We start from the raw sequence: 26,614 nt of genomic DNA on the forward strand, positions 1-26,614 counted from the left end.
TTTGTATGTATGTATCATTTTTATATCTGAAGTTATGAGCGTTGGCTCTATGCTTGTATTATTTGCTGTAGGAAGCACATAAGGCAGATTTGGTCAACATAGTGTGAAGGGGTTATTCAAGTAATTGGGAGTACTTAACTAGCAATGGACTTTGGGAGCCACCAATCCACATCTGAGCTTTCCTGGGAACATTCAAACTAACATGTAAACAATGGCATTGGCCTGCAAAAAATGGACTCATTCATAGACGTGGGACTTGCCCAGGTGGCTACAGACTCCATCTTGTTACTGTGATTTTGCACAGGAGAACAAAGGGGTTTCCACCCACAAGAGAAAGAATATAAAAGGTCCTGGAAACCCCTTCATTTTGTCTTGAGCTGGCTCAGGAGAAAGCCCTTCCAGCCCACAGAGATGCCTGAAAGAAACTGGAACAAAGGACAGTAACTATGCGGGTGTGAGTGATTGCTGGACCCAGACTAGGAAGGAGTCTAGTCTGTGAAAGAAGCTTATTGGAACATCTCTGAGGGTGAAATTTACCTGCATTTAGTTTCCTACTGTATTAAGCTTAGACTTGCGTGTTTTTGTTTTATTTTGCTTGGCAACTTACTTTGTTCTGTCTGTTATTACTTGGAACCACTTAAATCCTACTTGTTATACTTAATAAAATCACTTTTTGCTTATTAATTAACCCAGAGAAAGTAATTAATACCTTGGGGCGCAAACAGCTGTGCATATCTCTCTATTAGTATTTTAGAGGACAAAAATGTTTACCCTGTCTAAGCTTTATACAGAGTAAAACAGATTTATTTGGGGTTTGGACCCCATTGGGAACTGGGTATCTGGGTGCTGAGACAGGAGCACTGCTTAACCTGTTTTCAGTTAAGTCTGCAGCTTGTGGGGGACGTGGTTCAGACCTGGGTCTGTGTTTGTAGCAGGCTAGCGTGTCTGACTCAACAAGACAGGGTACTGAAGTCCCGAGCTGCCAGGGAAAGTGGGCTCAGAGGTAGTCTCAGCACTTCAGGTGGTAGTCCCAAGGAGGTTTCTGTGATCCAACCTGCCACAGGGCCCTTATTGATTTTGTGTCTCACCCACCATGTAAGCAAAGGAGCCTTTCCAAAATTCTTTGGGCCTGATCCTGCACTGTCCTGCACCTTGTGTTATCACTTACCCTTGTGAAAACCCAGTGCAAAGTGGGTGTAAAATGCTCCCACCATGAAAACAAGTGGAAAATTCTGACCTGGTAGCATTTGACACCCACTTTGCAGCAGGTGTAAATCACTGCACAAAGCACAAGGCAGGGGTTAAGCAGCCCCTGCATTTTTAATGCTATTTCCAGCATGCGGACAATCCCAGGTACAGGTGATGGGGTCACAACAGAAAACTGCTCTAAGTACATTGTGAGTGACCCACTATCTTTGGAGAAGGTCAGACCTAGTTTCTGACAGGTTGTTGCAATTGCTCACTCAGCTTGTGTCTTCTGTCAGTGCGCCGTGTGTTTTTGTTTTGCTGGTTAACACGGCAGAGATAAAGAACACTGTCACGTATCTATTTCAGGAAAGGCCTAGGAGTAGGAGTGCCAGCGTAATGCTGGGACCCTCCCCACCCACCCTACAGAGTTGCACTGTAGGAAGATGGCGTTGGCACTTAGAAGGGCTGGGGGCCTCCCGCAGCTTTCGCTCTTCCACACACCTACTCTTTTCTGTCACAAGATAAAAGGGCAGAGCCCCACTTGTGCATTTCAGTTCAGCTTTGATGCGCACAAGCCTCTGAAAACTATTGGTGAAAGCTGCTTTCGGCGTGTGCTAAGCCTGGCCACGCGCTGCTTGGGGAGCTCGTGGGGCGCCTCTGCCTGACGGGTTCTTCCCCTATGACTCAGACAGCAAGGCTTTGGCAAGACTAATGCCACAGCGTGGAGCTTTTCCAGGGTCTATTTTTAGGAAGCAGGGAGTGGTAGGTACAGCCGCCTCAGTGAGCAGTTTCTGATGCTATTTGTGTCTCAGTAAATGCAGTGGGATGCAGCATCACTTTTGAGCTGGTGAAAGTCAAAGGTGCCCTCCTGGTGAAAAGACGGTGGGTTTAGTCTTATAATCAAGAAGCTCAGCCAGCAGCACCAAAGCCATGTAATGAGCATTTGGAGGCTCGTGTTCTGCTCTCATCAAAGCCAAGTGTATGGCCTGAGCTACTTTTCTGTGCCTGGCCTTGGTTAGAGAACAAGCCACCAGCTGGGGGCCTTCCTCTCGCTCCCTGTGACTTGAGCCCCTGGAAGCAGCACTGAATAAACAAACTGCAGTCGCTGTCCCTCCAGACAGATGGGGTGCAGAGTAAGAAAGGTTGGAAGGAAAGAAGAACAGAGACATCTTCCTCCCCGCAGCAGTCAGAAGAGGAGAAGAGGGGCAGGGAAGAAGACAAGATTATGGGAAATGTAGTTGCAAAAAGCCTCAGAGTGATTGGGGCACAGTATTCTGATGCTGCTCTGTCAGCACATCACCCTGCGGTTCTTTTCAGTTGCTCTCTGCAACTCCATTTGATGACTGATGGAGTGTTTCTCCAGAACTCAGCCTGGCTGCTTTGAAATGTGGAGCCAACCCTGGGACCAAAATATAGTACGGCAGATAGGTCTGCATATGCACCATACTGGCAGAGCGTGTGCTGTGTTCCCTAGAGGAGAAAAATCTATTACTGCTGCTAGCTAGCAGAGTTACTTCTTTAGGTCAAGTGGTGGAGGTCTCTGCTGCAGTACTGAAGGCAGAGGTTTCAAACTTGCTGAAGGTTGTTACACATTCTTATCTCTACATGCACCAATTCTGTATTTCCATGTTCAAATGACAATTTGCAAGTGCAATTCTTGGTTCGTACATGGCCATGATAAAGATACTTTTTTTTTTAAAAACACAGGACTGTGAGCTTCAGACCTTTTCACAATCACTCCTGCGTGTCCTTTCTGTGCTAATGTGGACTAGATATAACTTTCTATAGTTAAACCTAGGGAGAGTCAAACATAACATTTCTCTTTATGCTGATGGCATTTTGTGTTTTCTGGCTATATTTGTTCCCTGTTTGCAAAGACCATTTTGAAACTTGGGGCTGATACCTGGTTTTCTAAATATATTGTTAAACTGAGGGCCTTCAGATTCACGTGGCAATAAGAGAGAGGTGCTATAAAAAAACCTTACAAATGGGGAGGCTAAAATATTAATGTCCTCCATACCCCTGAATCTACATCCTCTTAAAGATTCTACTCCTTGTATCTCCTTCAGCATTACACCAAACTGCCTTTGAGACTCAAAATAAAATCCTCCCTTTCACTGTATTGCTATTAGCACGTTGCACTGTGGCATGTTCATGAAGTGCAGGACCCTGTAAAGCATCAGGGGGCAAGTGGTATATATCAGCTAGCCAGACGCAAACCACTAGTGAGAACACGAAATCACACCTTTCATCAGCATACTCAATGGTGCGCTGCAGCAACCCTACAGTATTTGCCAGAACATCAGGGGAGGCTACCGGATATTTTCTTAGTAAACAAAGCTGAATGCTCTAACCATAGCTGTGACAATTTGCTGATCAGTGGAAATACCCTAAGTAGGTCACTCGGCATCCAAGCGATGGATCACATTTTCCCATCCTGTCACACAGCAGGCGGTGATCTGGCTGTGAGAGAACCCTGCCTGGTTTGGTTCAGGAGGGGGTTTGTGACTTGGGCCCTGGGATTCTGTTCAAAGGGATCTGGGCGTGAAACCATCCCAAGCCCTGCAGGTCTGCATTGAGGGGTTCAGCTTGACAGAGTTCAGTTCCCATGGGGTATCCTACACAACTAAACCCTCCCCCGCCCTTCACATCCTCCACTGGGGCCTTTCTGTGCTCCCAACTGCCCTTCCCCCTCAGACAGTTAAACCACCCACAGGGCCCTTCTGTTACATCCACCAAGTCTTCCATACTGCCAGATGACTGCTTCTGCCAAGCATGGTGGGGAGGCGTGCAGCATGGGCTTCTGCCTCCTCGAGGGCTCTGTGGGGACAGGGTGTACTTCCTCATACCCTCCACTGCCTTGATCTCATCAAACATTAGGCTGGGCAACTGAACACTGGCAGGGCCCTGGGGGATGAAACTATAGGACTGGGTGTTAACAGCATACTAAAACCACTGCAACCTCCTTCTCCTCCCTAGCCTTCCCAGCAGCCCCATAGACGCACATTGATCAAGAGGAGTGACAAGATGGAGCCATTTGGAGACTCCCAGGAGAGCTCCCTCGGTTTGGAGGAGCAAACCACCTATTGAGAATGCTCAGTCAGAAAAGGATGGAGCCTCCTAAGAGCCGCTTTGCCCAGCCCCACTGAAGTCCACAAAAGAGTCACCGCCATCTCATGGTCAAGGGTGTCAAAGTCAGCCAGATCTACTGCTAGCATCACCTACTCACCCAGCCAGAGCAGTCTCAGTGCCACGCCTGGGTTGGTACTCAGCCCCACAACAGTTCAAGACCTCAGGCTGCCATACACTCAGAGAGTTGCTTGGCCACCAGCTTTTCAATAATCTTAATCAGAAAAGGTAGATGAGATACAGGATGGTGATTGGCCAGACTGCCAACTTCAAGTGAGCAGAGCCCAGACTTCTTTAAGAGAAATTGTCAACCTTCCCTCTCTCAAGGGGGGCATTGATAATTGCTGCCAGAATCCCAGATGTACTATTCTCCCATAGAGTCATTGTTCAAGTGACTTTGTGCCAAGACTTTCAAATGTTACTAGTGATTTTGGGTATTCAACTTGCAACACCAGAAAGGGGCCTGGTTTCAGAAAGTGCTGAGTACCCACCTTTGTAAATCAGACCCCTTTAAGGGTTTCACGTTGGGCAACCAAAAATGGAGGCCACCCTAAAGCACTTTTGAAATCCTGGGCCTTTTGAGTTAAGTTCTAGAAAGTACCATCTCCTCCCTGCAGGGTGCATGTCAAGGGCTTTAAGAGTTTCCGGTGTTATTCAGAGGCTGTGCTCATTTCGGTGAAATAGCTGCTGGTACTTATCCAAAAGATGATTTGAATGAGTTTCATCTGCAGGTGACAGCCAGGGTTTAGGAATATCTGTGCAAAACCTCAGCTGCTGTTCTTTATAAAACGCTTCGTTGTGGTTTCACACATTATTGACATTGAAGGATTCGGGGAAAGTATTAAGTAACGACTTAACTTAGCACTTTTTTCTCTCATTTAAACAATTCCTTTAAAAACGAGTCTTAAATTCAGAAGCAACTTTGAAGAAGTCAGGGAAATTGAGGTTACTATCACATGTGCTTAAAGAGCAAGGATGCCCTTGTAGTAAAGGCACCGGGCTGGGACTCAGGGACCTGCATTTGATTCCAGGCTCTGCCACAGATTCCCTGTGTGACCAAGTCACTTAATCTCTGTGAGCCCAGTTCCCCATCTATAAAATGGAGATCGCCCCACTGAACCTACTTTCTGTCTGCATTATCTATTTAGATTGTAAACTCTTTGGGGCAGCAACTGTCTCTCAGCACATGTCTAGAATAGGCACAAACATTTTTGTCCTAGCACAAATCTTTGCTGAGTGTCTAGTTTAGCAATTGCAAAGGTCTTAGTCAACTTGAGTTTAACAGGAACAAAATGCTAGTCTCCAGCGACTCTCAATGTGTGTGTACAATGCCTAGCAAAATGGGGCCTTGAACTCAGTTGGGACCAATGGGCCAAATCCAAAGCGCATTGAAGGCAACGGGAATCTTTCCACTGACTTCAATGGGGTATGTGTCAGGCTCTCTGTTGCTACCACAATACATATAATAATAATAAATAATAATAAGATTTGGTCCATACAGTGGGCTTATCCATGTATAATATGCAAGAATAGTAATAGTCCCATCCCCGAAGAGCTGTTTGTCCAAAAGAAAGACAGCCCGAAGACAAGATACACTGGGAAACCCAGAGGTAGGGTAACTTGGGAAGGAGGGGGCTCTCTTTGTTTGCATCTTTTAAATTATAAGCTCGCTTCCTTTGGCCTTGGCAGAGGATGGGGTGATTCAAGAGGCTTTTGAATGAAGAAGGGGCTGTAGTTTGGCTAACTGGGATGGGGAACTTTTGTCCTATAGAAAAGCAAAGGTAATGTTTAAATTGGATTCCAGGTGTGCAGAAGAAACTTGACCTGGAACAGTTCACTGCAGCAAGGGTTTTTGTGAATGAGCCCAGGATTGCTGTTCTTTGCATTATAGTGGTGCTGAGAGGCCCAAGCTAAGATCAGAGCACTGTTCTGCCAGGAGCTGTATGTGTATGTATAGTAAGAGAAAGTCCCGGCCCTGAAGATCTTACAATCTAAATAGAGAAGGATAATAATCCTCATTTTACCAATGGGGAACCCCGAGATAAGGGACTTCCCTGAGGTCATGCAGGAATCTGTGGAGGAGCTAGGAACTGAATGCAGACCTCCCGAGTCCACAGCTAGTGCCTTAACCATAAGGCTGGCCAGCCTTCCTCTGCTATTCTATTACATTCATATGAGATAAGGCTCAGGCAGTATTAGGGCATCCATTTTACTGATCCTAAATTTAGGTACAGAGGTTCAGTGACCTGCCCAAGGTCAAACTGAATTGGTGGCACTGGTACTTGTGCTTACCAGCATTTGCATTTGCAGCAAACAGCTCCCCAACCACACAGGACAGGATGCTGGAGAGTGGGTGTATAGCTGCAGGAAGCTGCGAGCTCAGTTCTGCAAGGTGCTGAGCACCCCTGCAAGGCACTGAGCATCCTCAACTCCAAATGCAGTCAATGCGAGTGGAGCAGCACTCAGCACTTCACAGCTAGCACTCAAACTCCCGCAGGATCTGGCTCTTTAATTACCATGTGCACATCAGATAAGATTGTTGCATTTAACAACTTGATATGATGGTTTGATTGCTGCCTGAACAAGAGACCTAACCCTTTGATTTATGTTGCAAACTGCTAATCCCACATTACAGCTACTGCAGACCTGGCTCTCTGCGATGGTGTGATCCACTTTCAGCTACCACACAAAATCCGAACACTCCATCCCACTAATTGCTAATGGTTTAGGAGCCCACAGGATTACCATGGTTTTGTTACAGCAGTGCTGAGAGAGTCCAACTCAGTCCAAAGCCTTGTTCAGATGGACACTGTACAAACACAGACTAGGAATAAGTCTCTGCCTTAAAGAGCTTCCAGTCTAAACAGACACGGCAGACAAATGAAGGGATACCATTTCCTTGTTACAGCTGGAGAAGTGAGGCCCAGAGAAATGAAGTGACATTTGGATCTACATGTCACACAAGGAGTCTGTGGCAGAGCCAAGAAATGAATGCAGATTTCCTGCATCCCAGGCCAGTGCATTAAGCATGAGACCAACTTTCCTCTCTACGAATAGCGGGCTTGTTATTCACGATAAGTGCTGATCCCACTCCCCCAACTGCTAGCACTCATGAGCTTTGGTTGCTCCCTAAATGGGTCAAGTTGCAGAAAGGTCATGGCAAGGATCTTGATACCAAGAGTCTCTGCTCTATAACAACTCTCTCCACATCAGGTGATGGGGTGGGGTGGAGGGGAAGGAGAGGAGTATGGCCAGTGAGTTTGCAACAGCATGAGGTCACTCGTCAATGCTTTCACTCCCAAGACAGCGGGAGTAAAAGGGTGATGCTTGTGGATAGCTTCTCCATACCTAGGTGGTGGGGACTACCCCTCTTCTTGGGGATCCCAGTGAAAAGCCTGGAGAGTTTTGCCTGAGCAAGGACTCCAGGATTTGGCCCTCAGATTATTGAACAGTTGGGACCAGATTTCCAAAGTACTGTCTCTCTTTAAAGACCTGGTCTTATTGAATTCAGTTATTAAACTTCCACTGACTTCAACGTGAGCAGGATTGTCACCTAATTGTGCAAGTGTCATCGGGTCCACTCACCACTGGAGCACCTCCTACTGATTGCTCTGGGGATTAGCTAGTTCCAGCTCTGATGCCCACTTCTGTGAGTTCCTCGCCCCATGGTCTCTCTTTCTGTTGGACTCAGAGTGCTCCTTCATGACTCAGCCCTCCAACCAGGTCACTATAGTCCATCCCTTCTGATATCAAAGTCCCTCCCTATAAAAATAAGAACATAAGAACATAAGAATGGCCGTACCGGGTCAGACCAAAGGTCCATCTAGCCCAGTATCTGTCTACAGACAGTGGCCAATGCCAGGTGCCCCAGAGGGAGTGAACCTAACAGGCAATGATCAAGTGATCTCTCTCCTGCCATCCATCTCCATCCTCTGACAAACAGAGGCTAGGGACACCATTCCTTACCCAAAAAATGGCAGTCTTCCCTTCACTGCCCTGACTGTATCACTCCTCCAGTGGCTGGTAGGGGAACCCGGGCCCACCCTCTACTTTGGGTTCCAGTTCAGGGACCCATTCTCTAGCAAAGGTGGCCTACACGCTCCCAGACCATGTTGCTCTTCCCCATGACTCCTTCCTACTTCCAGCTCTACCTTCTGGCTCCCCTCTGCTCAAGGCTTACCAGCCCAAACTCCCTCCTCCCAGGGAGTTACCACAGGCTAGTTGGCACCGTAGCCCTCAAATACACCTCCCTTCTCCAAGGGAGTGACTACAGACTACTTCCCCCACAGCTCCTTCCTGAAACCAACTTCCTATCTTTATAAACCTGGCCGAGGTCCTCTACCAGCTGGACGTCATCAGCAATTAGGCCTTAGTACACTCGGGCTTTACTCCAGTTGCAGCCTATGGGTTAATTGGCCTAATTTATCCCCTTCAGGCCTGTGAGGGGTGGACATTCTGTCACACAGACCAGACCTTATGGGTGGGTGATGTGGGCAACCACCCAGGCTGCTGTGGTCAGGAGGGCGCCATAGTCAAGAGGCAAGAAGCAGGGTGGGCATGGGGTTTGAGGCAGCAGAAGTGAGCTTGGGGCAATGGGGAGGGGAGGCAGCTGGGTCCTGGAGTGATGGGAGGGATGGGGAGCCCAGAGAGGCAGTGGGTGCCAGTGGCGATGAGGGGATGGGTGAGTAGCACAGGCAGCCAGCGGGGGTTGGGGCACCAAAATACAAGTTCGCCCAGGATGCCATTTTCCCTAAGGCCAACTCTGCCATCCCATAAAGTCAGAAGATTCATTGAAAACTTGGCTATAAAAGTAAATAGATACTAGAAGACATAGAACCCGAGACTATGGCTGTTGATATGATAGCACATAAAGGCCCCAACCAAGCCTGGCAGTCCATTTTGCCAGGTGCTGTACAAACACATGGTAAGAGACATTCCTTGCCCTAAAGAGAGACCATCAAAGCAGACACAAGAACCATTATTACCCCCCCCTTTTCACATACGGTGAGGTCAGGCATAGAGAGATTACGCAACTTGCCCATGGTCACAAAGGGGGAGACTGTGATAAAGCCAGGAACTGAACTCACATCTCCTGAGTCCTATCTAGGTCCTTACTTACAAAACCATCTTTCCTCACTGAGGAAAACAAAAATTAAAGTAAGACTTTTTGTGTGTGTTGGTTTGACTATTTCCCAATCTTTTACTCTTCACACTGAAATTCAACAGCTTTGCTGGTGGATTTGTTTTCCTCATTTCTTTGAAGCCATCAGCCATGAAATGTTTGTCCTCAGTAGGAAAAAAATAAAGTTATTTTCTGGAGCATTGCTAGGCAAGTATGAATACATGGAATAAGAACATTCAACTGACTTCTGATAGAACAATAGGAAAAAGTATGGAAGTGAATGAAAAAAGAAAGTTCAAGTCACTTTTTGTTGTGGGAGATGGTAATGAACAAACCTACCCACTACGAAGGGTTTTTTCCAGGAAGTGTGGGCTGTCACAACTATCTATCCCTTAACTATCTTGAGTAGTGTGCTAGCGAGGCAGTTCTCATGCTGCTCCTGCACCGTGCTTTTGAAGGGGAGGCCACAGCCACTTGAACACAGAATGAACGAACCTTATAGTCCAACGACGCCTCGACCTATCAGTACCAGCTCACCTAACACCATGAAAATGTTTATGTGTTTTCTTATTGTATTTATTATAGCACAGACTATTGGGACTGTACTTTTTTGCTTATATCTTCACATGAAGCTGGATAAGGTAAGGTTAGAAATACGATCATGTTAAATGGACTGGTTCTAACAATGATTTACATTTAGCTCAAAGAAAACTAATTAACAACAGTGGAAAATGAGGCAGAATAATGCAAATAGTTGTACTTACATAGAAGCAGCATTTATCGCGTAAACCTTCTTGTTTATGCCTTAATTTTCCACTTAATAAAAGATATGTTGTCATGAAGAGTTTTCCCCTTTAATTAACAAAATGATAATAGCATAGCAAAGGGCACTGTAGATTATATCAAACTAAGCTGCTTATTTTATCAGATTAAATACAGTGACAGTAGAATGATATATTTGTTGGGTTGGTTTGAACAGTTTGACAATTATTCTATGCTCTTCGTCGGGAGTAAGGTGACATCTTTTATTTTGTGATAGTATTTTAGATTCAGCAGTATTGAGCTTTAAAGTGATACCTAGCAAGAGGAAGAGATTTCAAAAGCTTTTTAAATATTTGCCTGTGATAATTTTATAGTAAGTTTCACTTTAGGAGAGTAGAGTTTTTTTAAATAAGCATAATCCAAATTATTCTGCTTCATGCTTCTAACCATATTTTTTAAAGAATTCAAAATTTCAAAACTGTTTAAGTTTGCTCTGATTCAAACTGCAGCCAGACTATGCTATGCTTATAGTCGCTTGCCTAAAACTAATTTTTAGCCAAGTAAAAGAAATGATATACAGTAAGTAAGCCAGCTGTGTTTCATAGATCAAGTAAAACAACCAAATTGGGTATACATAAAGTATATTCTCCTTAAAAGGCATGCAGACAATATTTTCTCATTGACATTAAAAATATACATTTTTGCACATTTATAATTTAAATTTAAATGCGTTAATACTGATCCCTAATCATGGAATGTAGAGCTGGGCTCCAAATGTTAAAGTACAAGAGGCAAAAGAGTCTGGAAGATGAAGACTGGGTTAGTTTGCATGCAGAGGATTAGTTTGTAAATTCTGTACCCACTTTGAGTGGTACCTTACTATGCAGTAGTCCCACTGATTTGAATGGAATGACTTGTGCAGTATGGTACTACTCAAGAGAAACAAAGCATCACAGTCTGTCTGAATGAATGTAATGACTAGTTATTACAACAAAATATTTCTTCTCCGAGTTATGACATTGACTGTTTTGGTCTAAAAGAAGATGAAATGCAGTCGTACACCATAGAAAGAGTCTGAATCTGCCACCCTTACTCATGATGAGTAGTGAGTCTGACCCTGCATTTGGATCCACTAGCATAGATCATGCAGAAGTCTGTTCCAATCACTGAAATGTGTATCAGCACAGGAGTCTGTGTTCTTCCATCCCAATACAGCCTCAATGATTTCAGTGGGACTTTACCGATTCAAGGTTCTACTCCACAAGAGTAAGGGTGGCAGAATCAAGCTCTTCATCAAGATTCACACACAGATACCTAGAGCAACTAATGAAGTCTCACCTTCTGCTTTTTGAAAAGGGGAAAAATGTAAATTAATTAGGGCTATCAAGCGATTACAAAAATTAATTGCGCGTAATTGTGCTGTTAAACAACAATAGAATACATTTATTTTAAATATTTTTGGATGTTTACTACATTTTCAAATATATTAATTTCAATTACAACACAGAATACAAAGTGTACAGTGCTCACTTTATATTTATTTTTTATTACAAATATTTGCACTGTAAAAAACAAAAACATTGTATTTTTCAATTCACCTCATATAAGTACTGTAGTGCAATCTCTTTATCATGAAAGTTGAACTTACAAATGTAGAATTATGTAAAAAAAACCCTGCATTCAAAAATAAAACAATGTAAAACTTTAGAGTCTACAAATCCACTCAATCCACTTCTTGGTCAGCCAATCACTCAGACAAACAAGATTGGTTACAATTTGCAGGAGATAATGCTGCCTGCTTCTTGTTTACAATGTCACCTGAAAGTGAGAACAGGGGTTTGCACGGCAGTGTTGGAGCTGGCATTGCAAGATATTTTACATGCCAGATGCACTAAAAATTCATATGTCCCTTCATGCTTCAACCACCATTCCAGAGGACATGCTCCCATGCTGATGATGGGTTCTGCTTAATAACGATCCAAAGCAGTGTGGACTGACGCATGTTCATTTTCATCATCTGAGTCAGATGCCACCAGCAGAAGGTTGATTTTCTTTTTTGGTTGTTCAGGTTCTGTAGTTTCTGCATTAGAATGTTGCTCTTTTAGGACTTCTAAAAGCATGCTCCACACCTCGTCCCTCTCAGATTTTGGACGGCACTTCAGATTTTGGATGGCACTTGGTTGAGTACTGTAGCTATTTTTAGAAATCTCACATCTGCACATTCTTTGTGTTTTGTCAAATCTACAGTGAAAGTGTTCTTAAAACGAACATGTGCTGGGTCATCATCCGAGTCTGCTATAACATGAAATATATGCAGAATGCGGGTAAAACAGAACAGGAGACATACAATTCTCCTCCCAAGGAGTTCAGTCACAAATTTAATTAATGCATCATTTTTTTAACGAGCATCATCATCATGGAAGCATGTCCTCTGGAATGGTGACCGAAGCATGACGGGGCATATGAATGTTTAGCATATTTGGCATGTAAATATCTTGCAACGCGGGCTACAAAAGTGCCATGCGAATGCCTGTTCTCACTTTCAGGTGACATTGTAAATAAGAAGCAGGCAGCAATATTACCCACCAATGTAAACAAACTTATTTGTCTGAGCAATTGGCAGAATAAGAAGTAGGACTGAGTGGACTTGTAGGCTCTGAAGTTTTACACTGTTTTGTTTTTGAGTGCAGTTGTGTAACCAAAACATAAATCTGCATTTGTAAGTTACACTTTCAGGATAAAGAGATAGCACTTCAGTACTTGTATGAGGTGAATTGAGAAATACTATTTCTTTTATCATTTTTACAGTGCAAATATTTGTAATAAAAATAATAAAATAAAGTGAGCACGGTGCACTTTGTATTCTGTGTTGTAATTGAAATCAATATTGAAAATGTAGAAAAACATCCAAAAAAATTAATAAATTTCAATTGGTATTCTATTGTTATAAGTGCAATCAATTATGATTAATTTTTTTAATTGTGATTAATTTTTTTGAGTTAATCACATGAGTTAACTGCGATTAATTGACAGCCCTAAAATTAATACAAAAGATCTGAGAGCAAGTTTCAATTGCTGTTATTCATTTTATGGACAAAATTCCCATTGAAGTTAATGGGAACTTTGCTTGAGTATGGACGTCAGGATTGGGCGCTTGAGGTATAGTGTAGGGATCTACTGTTTCAGGAGACGTTGTTTCAGAATACAGTGAGCTTATTTTCTTTTGTCTGTTGGCCTCTAGCATTCTGTTTACCCTCTCTATTATCTCACTGACAGTTGGAGCAGGAGTTGAGCTTACAAGAAGACTATTTGTTCCTCCGAAGAATACAAAAATGTCGGAAACCAGAAGGTGCGGGATCATCATTATTGGACTGTAAGGAGATCATAAACAGATTCCAGGATCTGCTAGTCAAGGTAAGATGCTATTAAATAAACAAAGATGTTGATAAAGATTGGCAATGTCACATATGTATGTACACACACACAATATTGCAAAGTTGTATTTAAAAAGTAATATTTGTACACTTCCACATATTGGACCAGATTCTAATCCCATTTTAACTGGAGTTAAATTCAGAATAACTCAATTGAAGTAAATAGAATTATTATAATGTAAGTGTGATCAGAATCTGGCCCACTAAAACAAACATTATAGAGCCTGATTGTACAAACACAAACACCTGCAGGTAATTTTACTCACACAATCTGCCCCAACTGACAGTGGAATGTTTGTCTTAGAAAGTTTGACGATCATTTGCATTGAATGAAACTTTTAACAGACATGGGATAAAATGAAATTTAATTATTTATCATGTACTGAAGACAAAGGTATAGGAAAGGCTCAATTATATTGGAGTTCAGTTACTGTGTCTGTTTAGAGTGTGAGCTCCAGAGGGCTCGGATCATGTCTCCTCCATGTTAAATATAGTGCAAGGCAGTGGCGTTTGAACAATGTTTATAGAGGGGAAGCTAAAAGCCATTGAACAAAGCTATAAACCCTGTATATGATGGAAACCACTTCAAGCCAAGGCGTGGTGCCACACTTCCTGCACTCCTAGTTCCCGCACTCCAGTGCATGGTATACCAGTGGCACTTAACACATCGTAATTATTACACAGGAGTAACATTATCCAGAACAATATTTGCAATGCACCAAGCATGAAAAATATAGATGACAAAATACTGGGTCACTCTAAGCCCTTCACAATATTTGCTCTTTTTTACATTAAAATGAGTTACATTATGTAACAACAATCTCACCCATTATTTAACAAACAAGACAGTAGCTACAAAAGGGTACACGAGAGGTTGTGTTCTCAGTACCACACTCAGGACTTTGACACCCTAACTCTCATCGGCTTAGTGGGAGTGTTGGAGCTGACGCCCTGCAAGTTGATCTCATATTGTATCCAAGAAAAATTGTTCTCCTTAACCTCTGAGGATAGGACAAGGAGCAAGGGCTTAAATTGCAGCAAGGGAGGTTTAGGTTGGACATTAGGAAAAACTTCCTAACTGTCAGGGTGGTTAAGCACTGGAATAAATTGCCTAGGAAGGTTGTGGAATCTCCATCATTGGGGATTTTTAAAAGCAGGTTAAACAAACACCTGTCAGGAATGGTCTAGATCAGTGGTTCTCAAAGTAGGGCCACCACTTGTTCAGGGAAAGTCCCTGGCGGGCCGGGCTGGTTTGTTTACCTGCTGGGTCCGCAGGTTCGGCTGATCACAGCTCCCACTGGCCATGGTTCACCACTCCAGGCCAATGGGGGCTGCAGGAAGGGCGGCCACCACATCCCTCGGCCCGCGCTGCTTCCTGCAGCCCCCATTGGTCTGGAGCAGTGAACTGTGGCCAGCGGGCGCCGCAATCGGCCGAACCTGTGGACACAGCAGTAAACAAACCAGCCCGGCCCACCGGGGGCTTTCCCTGAACAAGTGGTGGCCCTACTTTGAGAACCACTGGTCTAGATAATATTTAGTCTTGCCATGAGTGCAGGGACTGGATTAGATGACCTCTTAAGGTCCATTCCAGTCCTATGATTCATTAACATTGCTCTGATGCCAGCTTTCATGCAGAACTGGAGGGAGCTCCATTTGTGGGCTGCTGGTAGGATCTGACCCTGTGTGCTAAACAGTATGCAGAAGGCCTGATTCTCCACTGTCTTGCACCTTACTGACACCTTTGGAAGGTGGGTGTAAAATGCTGCCACCAGTGTGAGATTTGGTAGTGTTTTTACACCCACATTGCACAGGTGTCAATGACTACACAAGTTGCAAAGCGCTTGAGAACTGAGCCCAGACACTGTGCTCATTTTGATTTCTGGGGGTGAGGTGCAGCACATACTATTTGGCAGCTAGAAAAAAGTCTGCTATTCACGAAGAAGCAAGGCAGCAGGTTATTCGAGATGCGTGAGAACAGTATGCATAGCACATCTGAGTCTAAATTCTGCTCCAGCATAGACGCTTTACATTACACAGTCCTTGGTTTGCACATGGAAGTGCAGTGCCATTAATGTTAATGAGAATTCCACGCACAGATCTAAGCTAGCACAGGGCTCCAGATGTTTGATGTCAGCTACATGGACACATATCATCATGGGTTTTTTTAAATTCAGGTACTTAACTATGAGCTCATTGATGAGGCACTAACTAGGATCCATTTGGTATAGTCAGTAAGTTCCTTCTGGCATTTCCCAGTGAATGGAATAGGTGAAGAGAACCAGCTAATGAACTCTGAATTGGTGTCAGACTAGGGGAAGGCGCCCTCAATCTGCCTATCTCTTGGAATAATTAATTAGCAGTGTTTATTCTGTTCAGTAAATATAATAATTTGGCATTTTCTACCTGCGTTAAGTGGATTCTGGTGGCAGGCCCATCAGGGGCCCATCAAAGTCAAATGGGAGTCCTTCCGAACGTTTTCAATCAGGCTCTAGTTAATAAAGCAAATCATGCCTGAAACTGACCAGCCTCATCAGTTCCGAATACCCTGTAGTCACGTGTATGAGCTGGAGGAGACCAGCATTGCAGCTCTATGCTATAGCCTTTTAGGAAAGCCTCACACTTTTTGAATTGCCCTGTACAGTCATTCTTCTAAGTGTTTTCAAATACACCTTTCCTGTCACAGCATTTTAATGATATAAAAACTAAAATCAAAGGCCCTTTAAATTGTGAACTACAAATGGAAAGTCAAAACTCTGCTGCACGTGACCTCAGCAGAGCTGTTTTCACAAGTTCTGGTGATAGGTATCCCAGAACCGAGAGCCAAAGAGCTCTCAGGGCCAAATTGTAACCTCACTAACACCTTTTGAATCTAGTGCTGGGGAACAGGAATAAATGAGGTCAGTAGTAGGTCTTAAATATCTGCTGTACCAAAGCAGTGAAAAATACTGCTTACCATAAAAATGAATTCCAATAGGCTGCACTGAAGGGAAGAAAAGATCTCACAACACAGTTGATGAAAATGGGAACTTACTGGCATTTTTCTTTCTGCTTTCTCAAATATTTATCTTATCTTCTCTCCATACATCAGAAACACTGATAAGGTAGTTCAGGCACTAGAGAGAACCGAGAGGATTACACTCGATGATGATGAGCTGTCAATTTCTTTTATTCAAACCTTGCCAAACAGTAATAACCAATGTCACTTGTAGGGTATCTGTGTTGGAGGGGCACTGTATTGTCCCCCACGAGTGCTATGCTTTGTTTATGTACTAGCACTGATTCTGCTAATGAAAGGTCAGGGTGGTTTGCCAGAAGAACAAAAATTGGGTGATCTATTCTCCAATCTTTTTCCACTCATGGAATTTTTACTGTATAATGAGGCTGGTAGGTAGGGGATGCCTTAGTGTTTTAAGCATCTGATTTGAAATGCAAGCAGCCCTTCATCCTCCTGTCAGACAAAAGGAATAACATGCAGTTTAATATGGATTAACCTTTAGGGTCAAACTGTTTTGCTCTGTATGGATATTTACATATGAGGAAAGGTTTGATTCCCCCACCCTGCCACTATTTTTCATTGTGCTGTCCTACCCTCTAGCTCCCCGAATTGGCTGCCTTTCCTTTCGTACGGCCCTGCGATCCTTTAGGATGATAAGTTTCATGTAAATCTAAAATATTAGGGGTCAAACTCTGTTTTCAGTGATGCTGGTGTGCTTTTACTATGAATATTGTTATATGGTCACAGAGAACTCCAAGGGTACTATTCCGATACCTTTGGTTATCACACATACATTGTAGGATGAGATGTGCTATGTTTGGAACACTAATTAAATGTGATTTCAAATCTCTGAATAACCTTTTTTAATGCTCTGGTTTTAGGATACAGAAGTCAGCAAGGATGATGCAAAATTTGAAATGCAAAAAGGTACATTTCTTGATATTCTGGGAAACTTTTACTAAATGAAATAAAGTGGAAACTAGGTCTGTTAAGAGACAATTTTCTTTGCATCACTGAAAACACCAAAGATAACATAGGAAATCTGGGAATGGCCTGCACTTTGCTTGGAGCCTGATCTTGCTCCCAGTGAAGTCAATGGCAACACTCCCATGCAGCAGGTTTTGTTCCTTATGGTTCAGAAGGTCTAGAGTCAGTATCTTAATACCTTTGGCAATACGTTAGCTTTACAGTGTCATTTTGGAACAAGATTTGAGGCGTCCTTTGCTCAGCATCTGGCTCTTTCAGTGCTATTATATCATGATAGCATGAGGCAGCAGAACATCTCTACAAACGTAAGAAGGATAAGATGTCAGAAGAATAGAAAGTGCTTGCCAGGAAAGTGACCAAAAAGTGCTGAATTGCTAAATCTGCTGGTATATAAGCCAGTAACGAAGCACTGTTCTGCCAGTGCCCCCATGCTGCTAATCCTTTAGTTTACATAGGCAGAAAATATTTTACCAGCTATTTACTATGTATTGTATGCCCATCATCTGTGTGAGGCCAGTGTTTGTACCAAACAAATTAAAGAGTTCCTGCTGCTAATTAAAGCCAGCGAGTTAAAGCCCTTTTGAAGTCAATGGGGCTGTACACTTGCAACCAAAGGGAGGATTGAAACACAGCATATACAGAAGGAGTGTCAAGGTGGCATGCATGTAAATACTTATTGGTGGTGTGCATTTTACAGTCCTGCCTGATGGATTCCTGTTGGTGCATCTGTCATATCTTGACTGGGCTCCTATAAGGGAATGTCTTCACTGCAGAGTTAGCCCAGGTGATTAGCACCTGAGTCCGAGCATTCAAGTTAGGCTAGCTCAGATGTGGGCAGCCACACAGCAAAGCTATGCCTGTATTACTGCATCCTCACTGATGCTACACTCACCTATGTGTGTAACTAGGACTGCTGGGGGCACATCCCATAATGCTTGGCACTGCAGTAAATTGAGCCACTCTATAATTTTTTCCCAGTAAATTGTGGGAGGATTTGTCTGTCCTTCTAGGCACATGGGGAATTATGGGAAGGCATTGGAGGACTATCAGCATTCAGTGATTTAGCCTGTGTCCTCTCTGCAAAGTGGGCACATTACCAGCCCGAGTGAAAGTGGAACCCAGGCTCTAACCATCACCCCAGCCAGCCCAGCTAACCCGGGGTGAAAGCACCATCAAATTTGGGTGAAAGGGTTTTTGCGTGTGGAAGGGAGGGGAGTTAGGGGCAACATTTGAGTCAGAGCCTGAGCTAACTCTGCAGTGAAGACATTCCCTGCTCACCCCAAGCAGAGGGTGTTAGGGTAAGGCTTATTGAAGTGGTTAGTCGCTGCAGTACACAGCATCCCACTGTCTGGGTGAGGTTGGTTTCTGTGAGCGCATAACACCTTTACACTGTGTGCCCCACAAGCAACCTATTGGTAATTCAGCGTGCGAGCCAGCCCTTCAGGGTCTGGGAGTTGGTTAGTTAATGCACCATCTGTCACCTCATTTGAACCTTACATTTGACGTTTGATGAGATGTCTCTGCTGTCAATGCCTTTCAGGTCAGCAGCAAAGCACTCTGAGCTGAAAGTCCCCACCTTGCTGTGCCCATCAAAGCATTCGTACACATGGAAATTTGTACATGTTTTGTTCGGTCAGACTTCTGACTGAATATTAATTTAGGCCCTGGTCCTGCAGGTCTCAGCATGGGCACAGGGGGCTGCTTCCATAGGGCTCATTGCAAGATCGGGGCCATTAACTCGATTAGACAGGGAAGTTTTCTGTCGGGGGTGGGGCTTTTTAAAATCAGTCCTGATGATTCTGGCTCTTGTGTACTTTAATATGATTACACAGCACAGTGCGTCCAGGGCAGTTGCTGTACTGCCCAAGATAATGAATAAGGATAAATACATGAATAAATCACTGGCCTTGTTTGATTGCAGATGACAGGCAGCAACCAATTTCAGCTCACCTAATGGGGTTCAAAAACAGCACCAAGAAAGTATCAGGTAAGGAACTCAGCTTTGCCAGACCTTATTCACGAATCAGAGCGGTGGAGAAGGAAAGTGGGATTTAGAAGTGGTGAAATAATCATAGTAATTATTATAATAATTGGGAGGGCATATCTAGTGGAGTCCCCCAGGAGTCAGTCCTTGCCCAAAGTCACCCAGCAGGCCAGCGGCAGAGCCAGGAATAGCACTCAGCTCTCTTGAGTCCCAGTCCTCTGCTCTAGCCTCTGGGCACACATTTTCCTGTGTGGGGTTTTGCTCTTCAGGGAATCAAACTCAGCGGTAACTATGTAGAGTATTATTCTTGAGTATGATGATATTGCACGTAGGCTAACTCCTGCTTGCCTTACTCATGGGCATCTGCCCACTGGACTCCACTGGGTCAATGCACTTGAATAAGGTGGGCTCAGTTTGGTCCTATGTGAAGTGTAATTGAAGGGCTACAGAGAGTTAGAAGACAATAATTCTAGCACAGGAGGCTGGTGACAACATAAACTAAACCTTGCAATGAACGTTTTTCCTTTTGCTTCATTCCTGGTTGTTCTCTGGTTTTTTTAAATATCGTGTTTCCTAGAAATAAATAATACATTTTCTTTAAGAAAAGGAAATAACGTCATTGTTTTCAAATGGACCACCCTCCTGCTGCAACCTGGCTAAAATACATTTGATCTTGTAGGCATGTCACACACTTTGAAGGACTGGGGAATTGGGTGCCTTTCGCAAAGACTGTGTGTGTGTGGTATATGTGTGTGTAGTGTATGTGTGTGCTTTTCGTAACGTTATTTCTGGTGGTCATTTTACAAGATAAATGCTAAATGAAGAATAGCATCATACCAGGGATTGTCAGGGTCAGCTGTGAGCGGAGAGGGTTAGGGCTGGTTTAAGTGAAGGGTAATGTTCGTCATATGCAGAATCTGAAATAGCCCATGGCATAGGCAAAATAAGGCCTAGTCCTGCAAACCCTTTGTCATGAGTGTAGTCCTTACTCATGCAAAGCGTCTCACTCTTCTCAAGGCTGTCTCCACATTTCCCCCCTTTGATATCAACAGTGAGAACACTCATTAGATAAGGCGCTGATGGTCACTGGCTTTAAAGGGTATATCTACACTGCAATTAAAAACCCATGACTGGCCTGTGCCAGCTGACTCAGGCTCGCGGGGCTCAGGCTATGGGGCTGCTTAATTGCAGTGTAGATGTTTGGGCTCACGTTGGAGCCAGGCTCTAGGACCCTGCAAGGTGGGAGGGTCCCAGAATTCGGGCTGTAGCCTGAGCCTGAACCTCTCTATTGCAATTAAACAGCCCCTTAGCCAGAGCCCCACAAGCCTGAGACAGCTGGCACAGGTCTGCCACGGGTGTCTAACTGTAGTGTAGACATATCCTTAGTCACTACGATGAACATATAGAGACCACGGAGCCATGTTCTGTACCATCTCAATTACATTTACCTAGAACAGTTTTCTGAAACTGCTCAATACGTTGTGGTCCTGTCTACACTTGCATTTATACCATTTTCATTACTGGTTCAGCTGCACTAATTGTCAGCAATAGGTAAATTTTCTAGAGTAGTCCTGGCCCAGGAGACAGTCTGCAAGAGCAAAGGTGTATGAGTAAGCGTCTGTAAGATCAGACCTATAATCTGGTAAAAATCTCTAAACCTAAGCACATTTCGATTGACTCTGGAGTAACTACCAGTAAACAGAAATTGCTCTTTCCATCTCTGACGCTACAACTCACACAGACTTTATTCCACTTTATAGCTCAACCCATAACCTTGGGGAAACCTTAGTATCAGATAAAAATCACAAAAAAACTCCCTGTAATCCTATTGATATTATAATGCAAACTAACAAACACTCAGAAATTGGAACTCAGTGCTTAGACTCAGCCATTGGAGAAAAAGAAAACAAGACAGTAACATGCACATGTATAGATCCCATGCTGGATTATTCCTTCACTAACAGAACTTCTCATTAAAGGACAAGATACCCATCCTGCTCCCATTGCAGTGAATGGTATTTCAGTTTCTCCAGGGTTGGGTTTTTTGGTGAGGTAATTAGAAACACTGATACTGGATATTATTTTCATATTAATATCTGAAGCTGGAGTTCATTCTATTCTCTTTACTGGATTATCGAGGGTCACTCAATACATAGCTTGCTCTGGAACAGTCATAACCGTCAATGGGATTATTTGTGTGCCCTAAATCCAGATCAGCCCGTGGGTGTTTAAATTCTGCTCTGTGCTGCAGTGCCACTCTCAGAACTCCATCAGGTCTAGCAAACTTCCAAAAACCTTAGTTATTTATTTTCTACTTCCTTACCTGATTCTCACTCTTTTTTTCCTATTAGGAAAAAAAAATCAAGACTTTTTTTTTTAATTTAAAGTTGAAAATGGGTATTTGCTCGGTAGACATTTTAATAGGACTTGATTTTGCATTAGAGAAGTCAATGGGAACATTGTAATTGACTTCAATGGGCCCAGGATCAGGCCCGCAGAGAAAAAAGCCCTCTAAAGGTATGTCTACACAGCAACTAGACACCCATGGCTGGCCTGTGCCAGCCGACTTGGGTTCGTGGGACTCGGGCTGTTTCATTGTTGCGTAGACTTCCAGGCTTGGGCTGGAGCCTGAGCTTTAGGATCCTCCTACCTCACAGGGTCCCAGAGCCCGGGCTCCAGCCCGAGCCCAGAAATCTTCACAGCAATGAAACAGCCCTGCAGCCCAAGGCCTGCAAGCCTCTCGGCTGGCACGTGCCAGCCACAAGCGTCTAGCTGCTGGGCAGACATATCCAAAGGGTTCAAGCTGGAGCTCAGGCTCTGCAGCCTAGGGAGAAGGGTGGGCCTGGAGACTCGCTGCTGCAGGCTGTGTAGGTGCGTACTCTAATTGCTTGTCATATTTCATGTTCTAAATTAGAGAGGGGGTTTTAGTTATTTTAGTTTAGTTATTTGACAATGCTCAAGGTGGTTGTACAAGTCAGCCAAGAAAAGGCCCCTCCTGTGCTCTTTTACTCAGCTCTCTTTGACTCTAATGGGCATTTTACCTGAGTAAGGATGGACTCCGAAAATGTCCTTGGCACCTCCATCACCCCCACTAGCTGTGGCAACTGGTGCACACACAACAGCCCAGCCTGGCATGCAGCAGATAGTGCTGCAGATGCTGTTGGTGGAGATTTGTGTCTTGCCACAAGAACATTTATGGTACATAAGTTGCTAGGCTCAGAGGCACTCACTACAACTGTAGAGTGAAACCTGCAGCAAGTTTATTTTTATACTTCCTCACCTGATTCTCACCCTCTTCAGTAGCTGGAAGAGGGCGATGGAAGGAGGAATCTAAGTACAGAGTACAGGTCAGAAACAAATGTCAGCACCTGGGTGTTGAACACACCTGATAACATAAAAACAATCATTCATTTCAGAGGGACTCTTCATGGCTATGAGTCAGCTCCTCTCAAAGGCAATGCCCGAGCACCTGAAGGCTGCATTGATTTCAATGGAGCGATGCCCATTTACACCAGCTGAGAATCTGGCTCTTTGTGTTTATTATTTGTAGCAAAACATATTATAACCATGACTACTTCTCTGCTGCGTAAAGAAGGCCAAATGCTAAGCCACACACCAGGTCAATCAGAGGGGACAGTGTGGGTTAAGAACCAAAAAAACCCAACTTCCTTCCTGTGTATAAATAACACAGCAGGGCAAAAGGCCACTCTAGTGCTGGGATCCCATTAGAGCGCAGAGGGGAAGGACAGAATATCCACCTAGAGCTCCCAATCCAGCTCTAATAATTCCCATCAGCTTGTACCTCACAGACTCATAGACTTTAAGGTCAGAAGGGACCATTATGATCATCTAGTCTGACCTCCTGCAGTGCACAATGCAGGCCACAGAATCTCACCCATCCACTCCTGTAACAACCCCCCCTAACCTATGTCTGAGTTATTGAAGTCCTCAAATTGTGGTTTGAAGACCTCAAGCTGCAGATAATCCTGATGACAACTGATACTATTACTTGCCATGAAGAACAAGGATCCCCTTTCTCCCAGAGCAGAAAGAGGGAGGCTGTGCTGTGCTGTGGGCAGCGCTCATAGCCACAGAGGAGAAGCGTCTGGGCAGGAGCAGGATGGAGACTGGGAAGCTGTGCTGGGGAGCAGTTATCTTGCTACATGCTGTAGATACACTTCGAGAGACAGTTCTTACCACAATTTGCTTACAGTCTAAACAGACAAGAGAGACTCGGGGTGGGACTGATTCCATTCACATGAAACGTTCTAATGGTATTTTTTTCTCCTAATGTGATTTCTGACTCATTCAACTCAAAAGTGATATTTTTCCCTCCACAGTTTTACAATGGCAGAAAACTGGGTATGCCCCTATGAGCAACCTGATATCCTACAAAGGAGGGAAATTGAAGGTGGAAAAAGAAGGGCTCTACTACATCTACTCCCAGGTCAGCTTCTGCACCAAGACAGCACCTGGGGCGCCATTTACAGTGTTTATTTATTTGAACCTACCATCAGAATCTGATCGGCTCTTATTAAAGGGACAGGATACACACAGCTCATCCAGTGTTTACTGTGCCCTACAATCCACTCACCTGGGAGGAGTGTTTGAACTCCGGAAAGGTGACGTGGTGTTTGTTAATGTGACGGATTCGACTCAAGTGAACTATGATCATGGAAACACATACTTTGGTATGTTTAAACTCTATTGAGAAGTGACCTGCCACGAAGAACAGAACTGCAGGAGGCCCAATCCCAACTTTGTTGAACAAAGTGAATCCTGGTTTCCAATATTTATGTTCCTCTGCATCTTTAGTTTTCTTGTATCTAGTTCTGTATATTTTGTTATTTATTAACGGGGGCAGAATGAGCCCTTAGAACAGAAACAGAACAAAGTTTGGAGCTGTTACTGTGTGCACTTTGTTCTCACCTTTACTCATTGTGGAATGTCTGTACACATCTGTATCATATGTATTTAAGCCTTCCATGCCCTGTGTGCTATCACTTGTCTGACAGAGTGGATATGCTTATTTAGTAGAACATAATATGAGTGTTTCTTTCCAAACAACATTATGTATCTCTCAGGGGACTCCAGTCAGATAGATTATATGTACCTCTTTTTCAATCTGCTTATAAAGTAACAATGGAAAAACTTTAATGGTTTAGAAATATCTTCTCTAGGAAAAAAGCAATCAGCAAATTGCCATCCTTAAGCGGTAACTGCCAATGACACATATTTACCATTTAAATAGTGTATTTCACTTGAAGTCTCCCTTCTTTTCATCTCTGTATATGTACAATATACAATCAGCAGAGCCTTGTACCTTTTATAATCATGTGACATTTGCTGGGGCTTGTTCACACTGGGTGAAATTCACTCTGGAGCAGAAGGGCCTGCACAAGGTCCATGTGCCACTCCTGTCCTCAGAACAGGGCTTCAGTGAGATGTAAATAGTCCTCTGCCCCATGGTGAATTTCATCCACAGGCCTAGACTGTCCTGTATAGATTTGTGAATGAAGGGGACACTGCTCATGGAACAACCCACAACCATGTGGAAGGGAGCCTCAGCCACCTTCCCCATACCACGACCCCTTCTCTCCAGCCCCCTGGAAAGCCCTCCTCCATGGGCCCTTATTCCACACTAGGGGAAGAAATGAGAAGGCAGAAGGCTGGACCAGGCAGGAACCCTTGTCCAGTCCTATGATACATCTCCAAGCTGTATTATCTATTGTGTAGCGCCTCCCCTGGACATTTTGGGGCTACCATTGCCAGGGTAGGTCCTGTTAGAGAGGCTCCATTGGGGTCACTAGGGCCATAGCTGGTGCAGAGGGACTGGACCTCTATGGATAGGCCCCAGAGCTTTATCCATGTGGGAACAATGGGTAATATGGGATGTCCTTGCTGAGATTTTCTCCCCGGGACCTTCCTCCCATGGACTGTGTGAGAGGGTGATCTGGCCCATAATAAATTAAGACAGTTACATAGCACCTTGCACCCAAAGATCCCAAAAACCAAGAGACTTTTAACGGTCCTGATCCTGGAACTCTGACTCACTCAAGTAGTACTCACTCATGGGAGTAGCTCGGTTGAAGTAAATAAAATTGCTTGTATAAAGGTTGCAGGATTGGGACATAGGATTTTTGCCTGAGTAAAGATTGTGAGATTGGCCCATATAGCATAGCATGATCACTTGCCCCATCTTCAATATGTAGCCACCTCTGGGATGGAAAGCAGTAGTCTTTACATGCAGAACACACCAATACCAGTGACTGTGGATTTAAGGCCTGATGCTGTACCTATGTATGTCAATGGGAGGCATGCTCAGAATCTGCCAGTCTACTTTTATATGTAGTGTTGGTGGCATAACTTTATTAGAGAATGGAGTCAGTGAAATGTTTTTGTTTGATGAATTGTGTAAAAATTATTTATTTAATTAAAGCTGTATTATATTAATGGACAAAGGGAGGGAACAACTCAAAGTTGCATTGAAAAATAGAAAGTATGCAAGGAATAAACATGACTGTTGTTATGTTTGTGCAGTAATGGTGGAGCCCCAGTATTGAATGTTGAGTTCTGAAGTGCTAAACAGGAAGTGCTGTGTTGCTTACACATCACAGCACTGAGCTCATTTGCAGTCTCGCTACAACAGTTGGTGTAGAATTCTGCATACTGTAGTGTTACAAATAACAAACCATTTATAAATTAACCAATAAAATTTCATTTTATACAGTTTTTAACGTGGTTGCATTTTTTAAAAAATATGCCAGAGTTTGCCACTCTGATTTGGGGTTTAGTGTAGAGTTCTGTACTGTTGCCCATCACTGTATCATCTGAGCACTTACACTACAGGATACTGTATGTGCTTTCCTAACTGAAGTCATGACACTCAACATTATATGTACTCTTGCAGTTTGACAGGGATTTTGACTTTTCCTCTATTGCCATACACAATATGCCCGTGCTTCTTTTATCCATGTATTTCCTGTGTATTTTCTATATGAGTTTCCTCCCAT

General features: G+C 43.8%; 1 protein-coding gene across 1 annotated transcript; it reads left to right on the top strand.

Moving 5' to 3' along the window:
- Nucleotides 1-9,891: 9,891 nt before the first annotated feature.
- On the top strand, nucleotides 9,892-26,304 carry CD40LG (CD40 ligand). Its single transcript, XM_045029681.1, has 5 exons — nucleotides 9,892-10,080; nucleotides 13,478-13,615; nucleotides 17,512-17,557; nucleotides 19,539-19,604; nucleotides 23,942-26,304. Exons 1-5 carry the CDS (start codon nucleotides 9,925-9,927, stop codon nucleotides 24,310-24,312), a joined length of 777 nt encoding a protein of 258 aa, XP_044885616.1. The 5' UTR covers nucleotides 9,892-9,924; the 3' UTR covers nucleotides 24,313-26,304.
- Nucleotides 26,305-26,614: the final 310 nt, after the last annotated feature.

This window comes from Mauremys mutica, chromosome 9 (genome assembly GCF_020497125.1).
Source record: "Mauremys mutica isolate MM-2020 ecotype Southern chromosome 9, ASM2049712v1, whole genome shotgun sequence".
Taxonomy (NCBI): Eukaryota; Metazoa; Chordata; order Testudines; family Geoemydidae; genus Mauremys; species Mauremys mutica.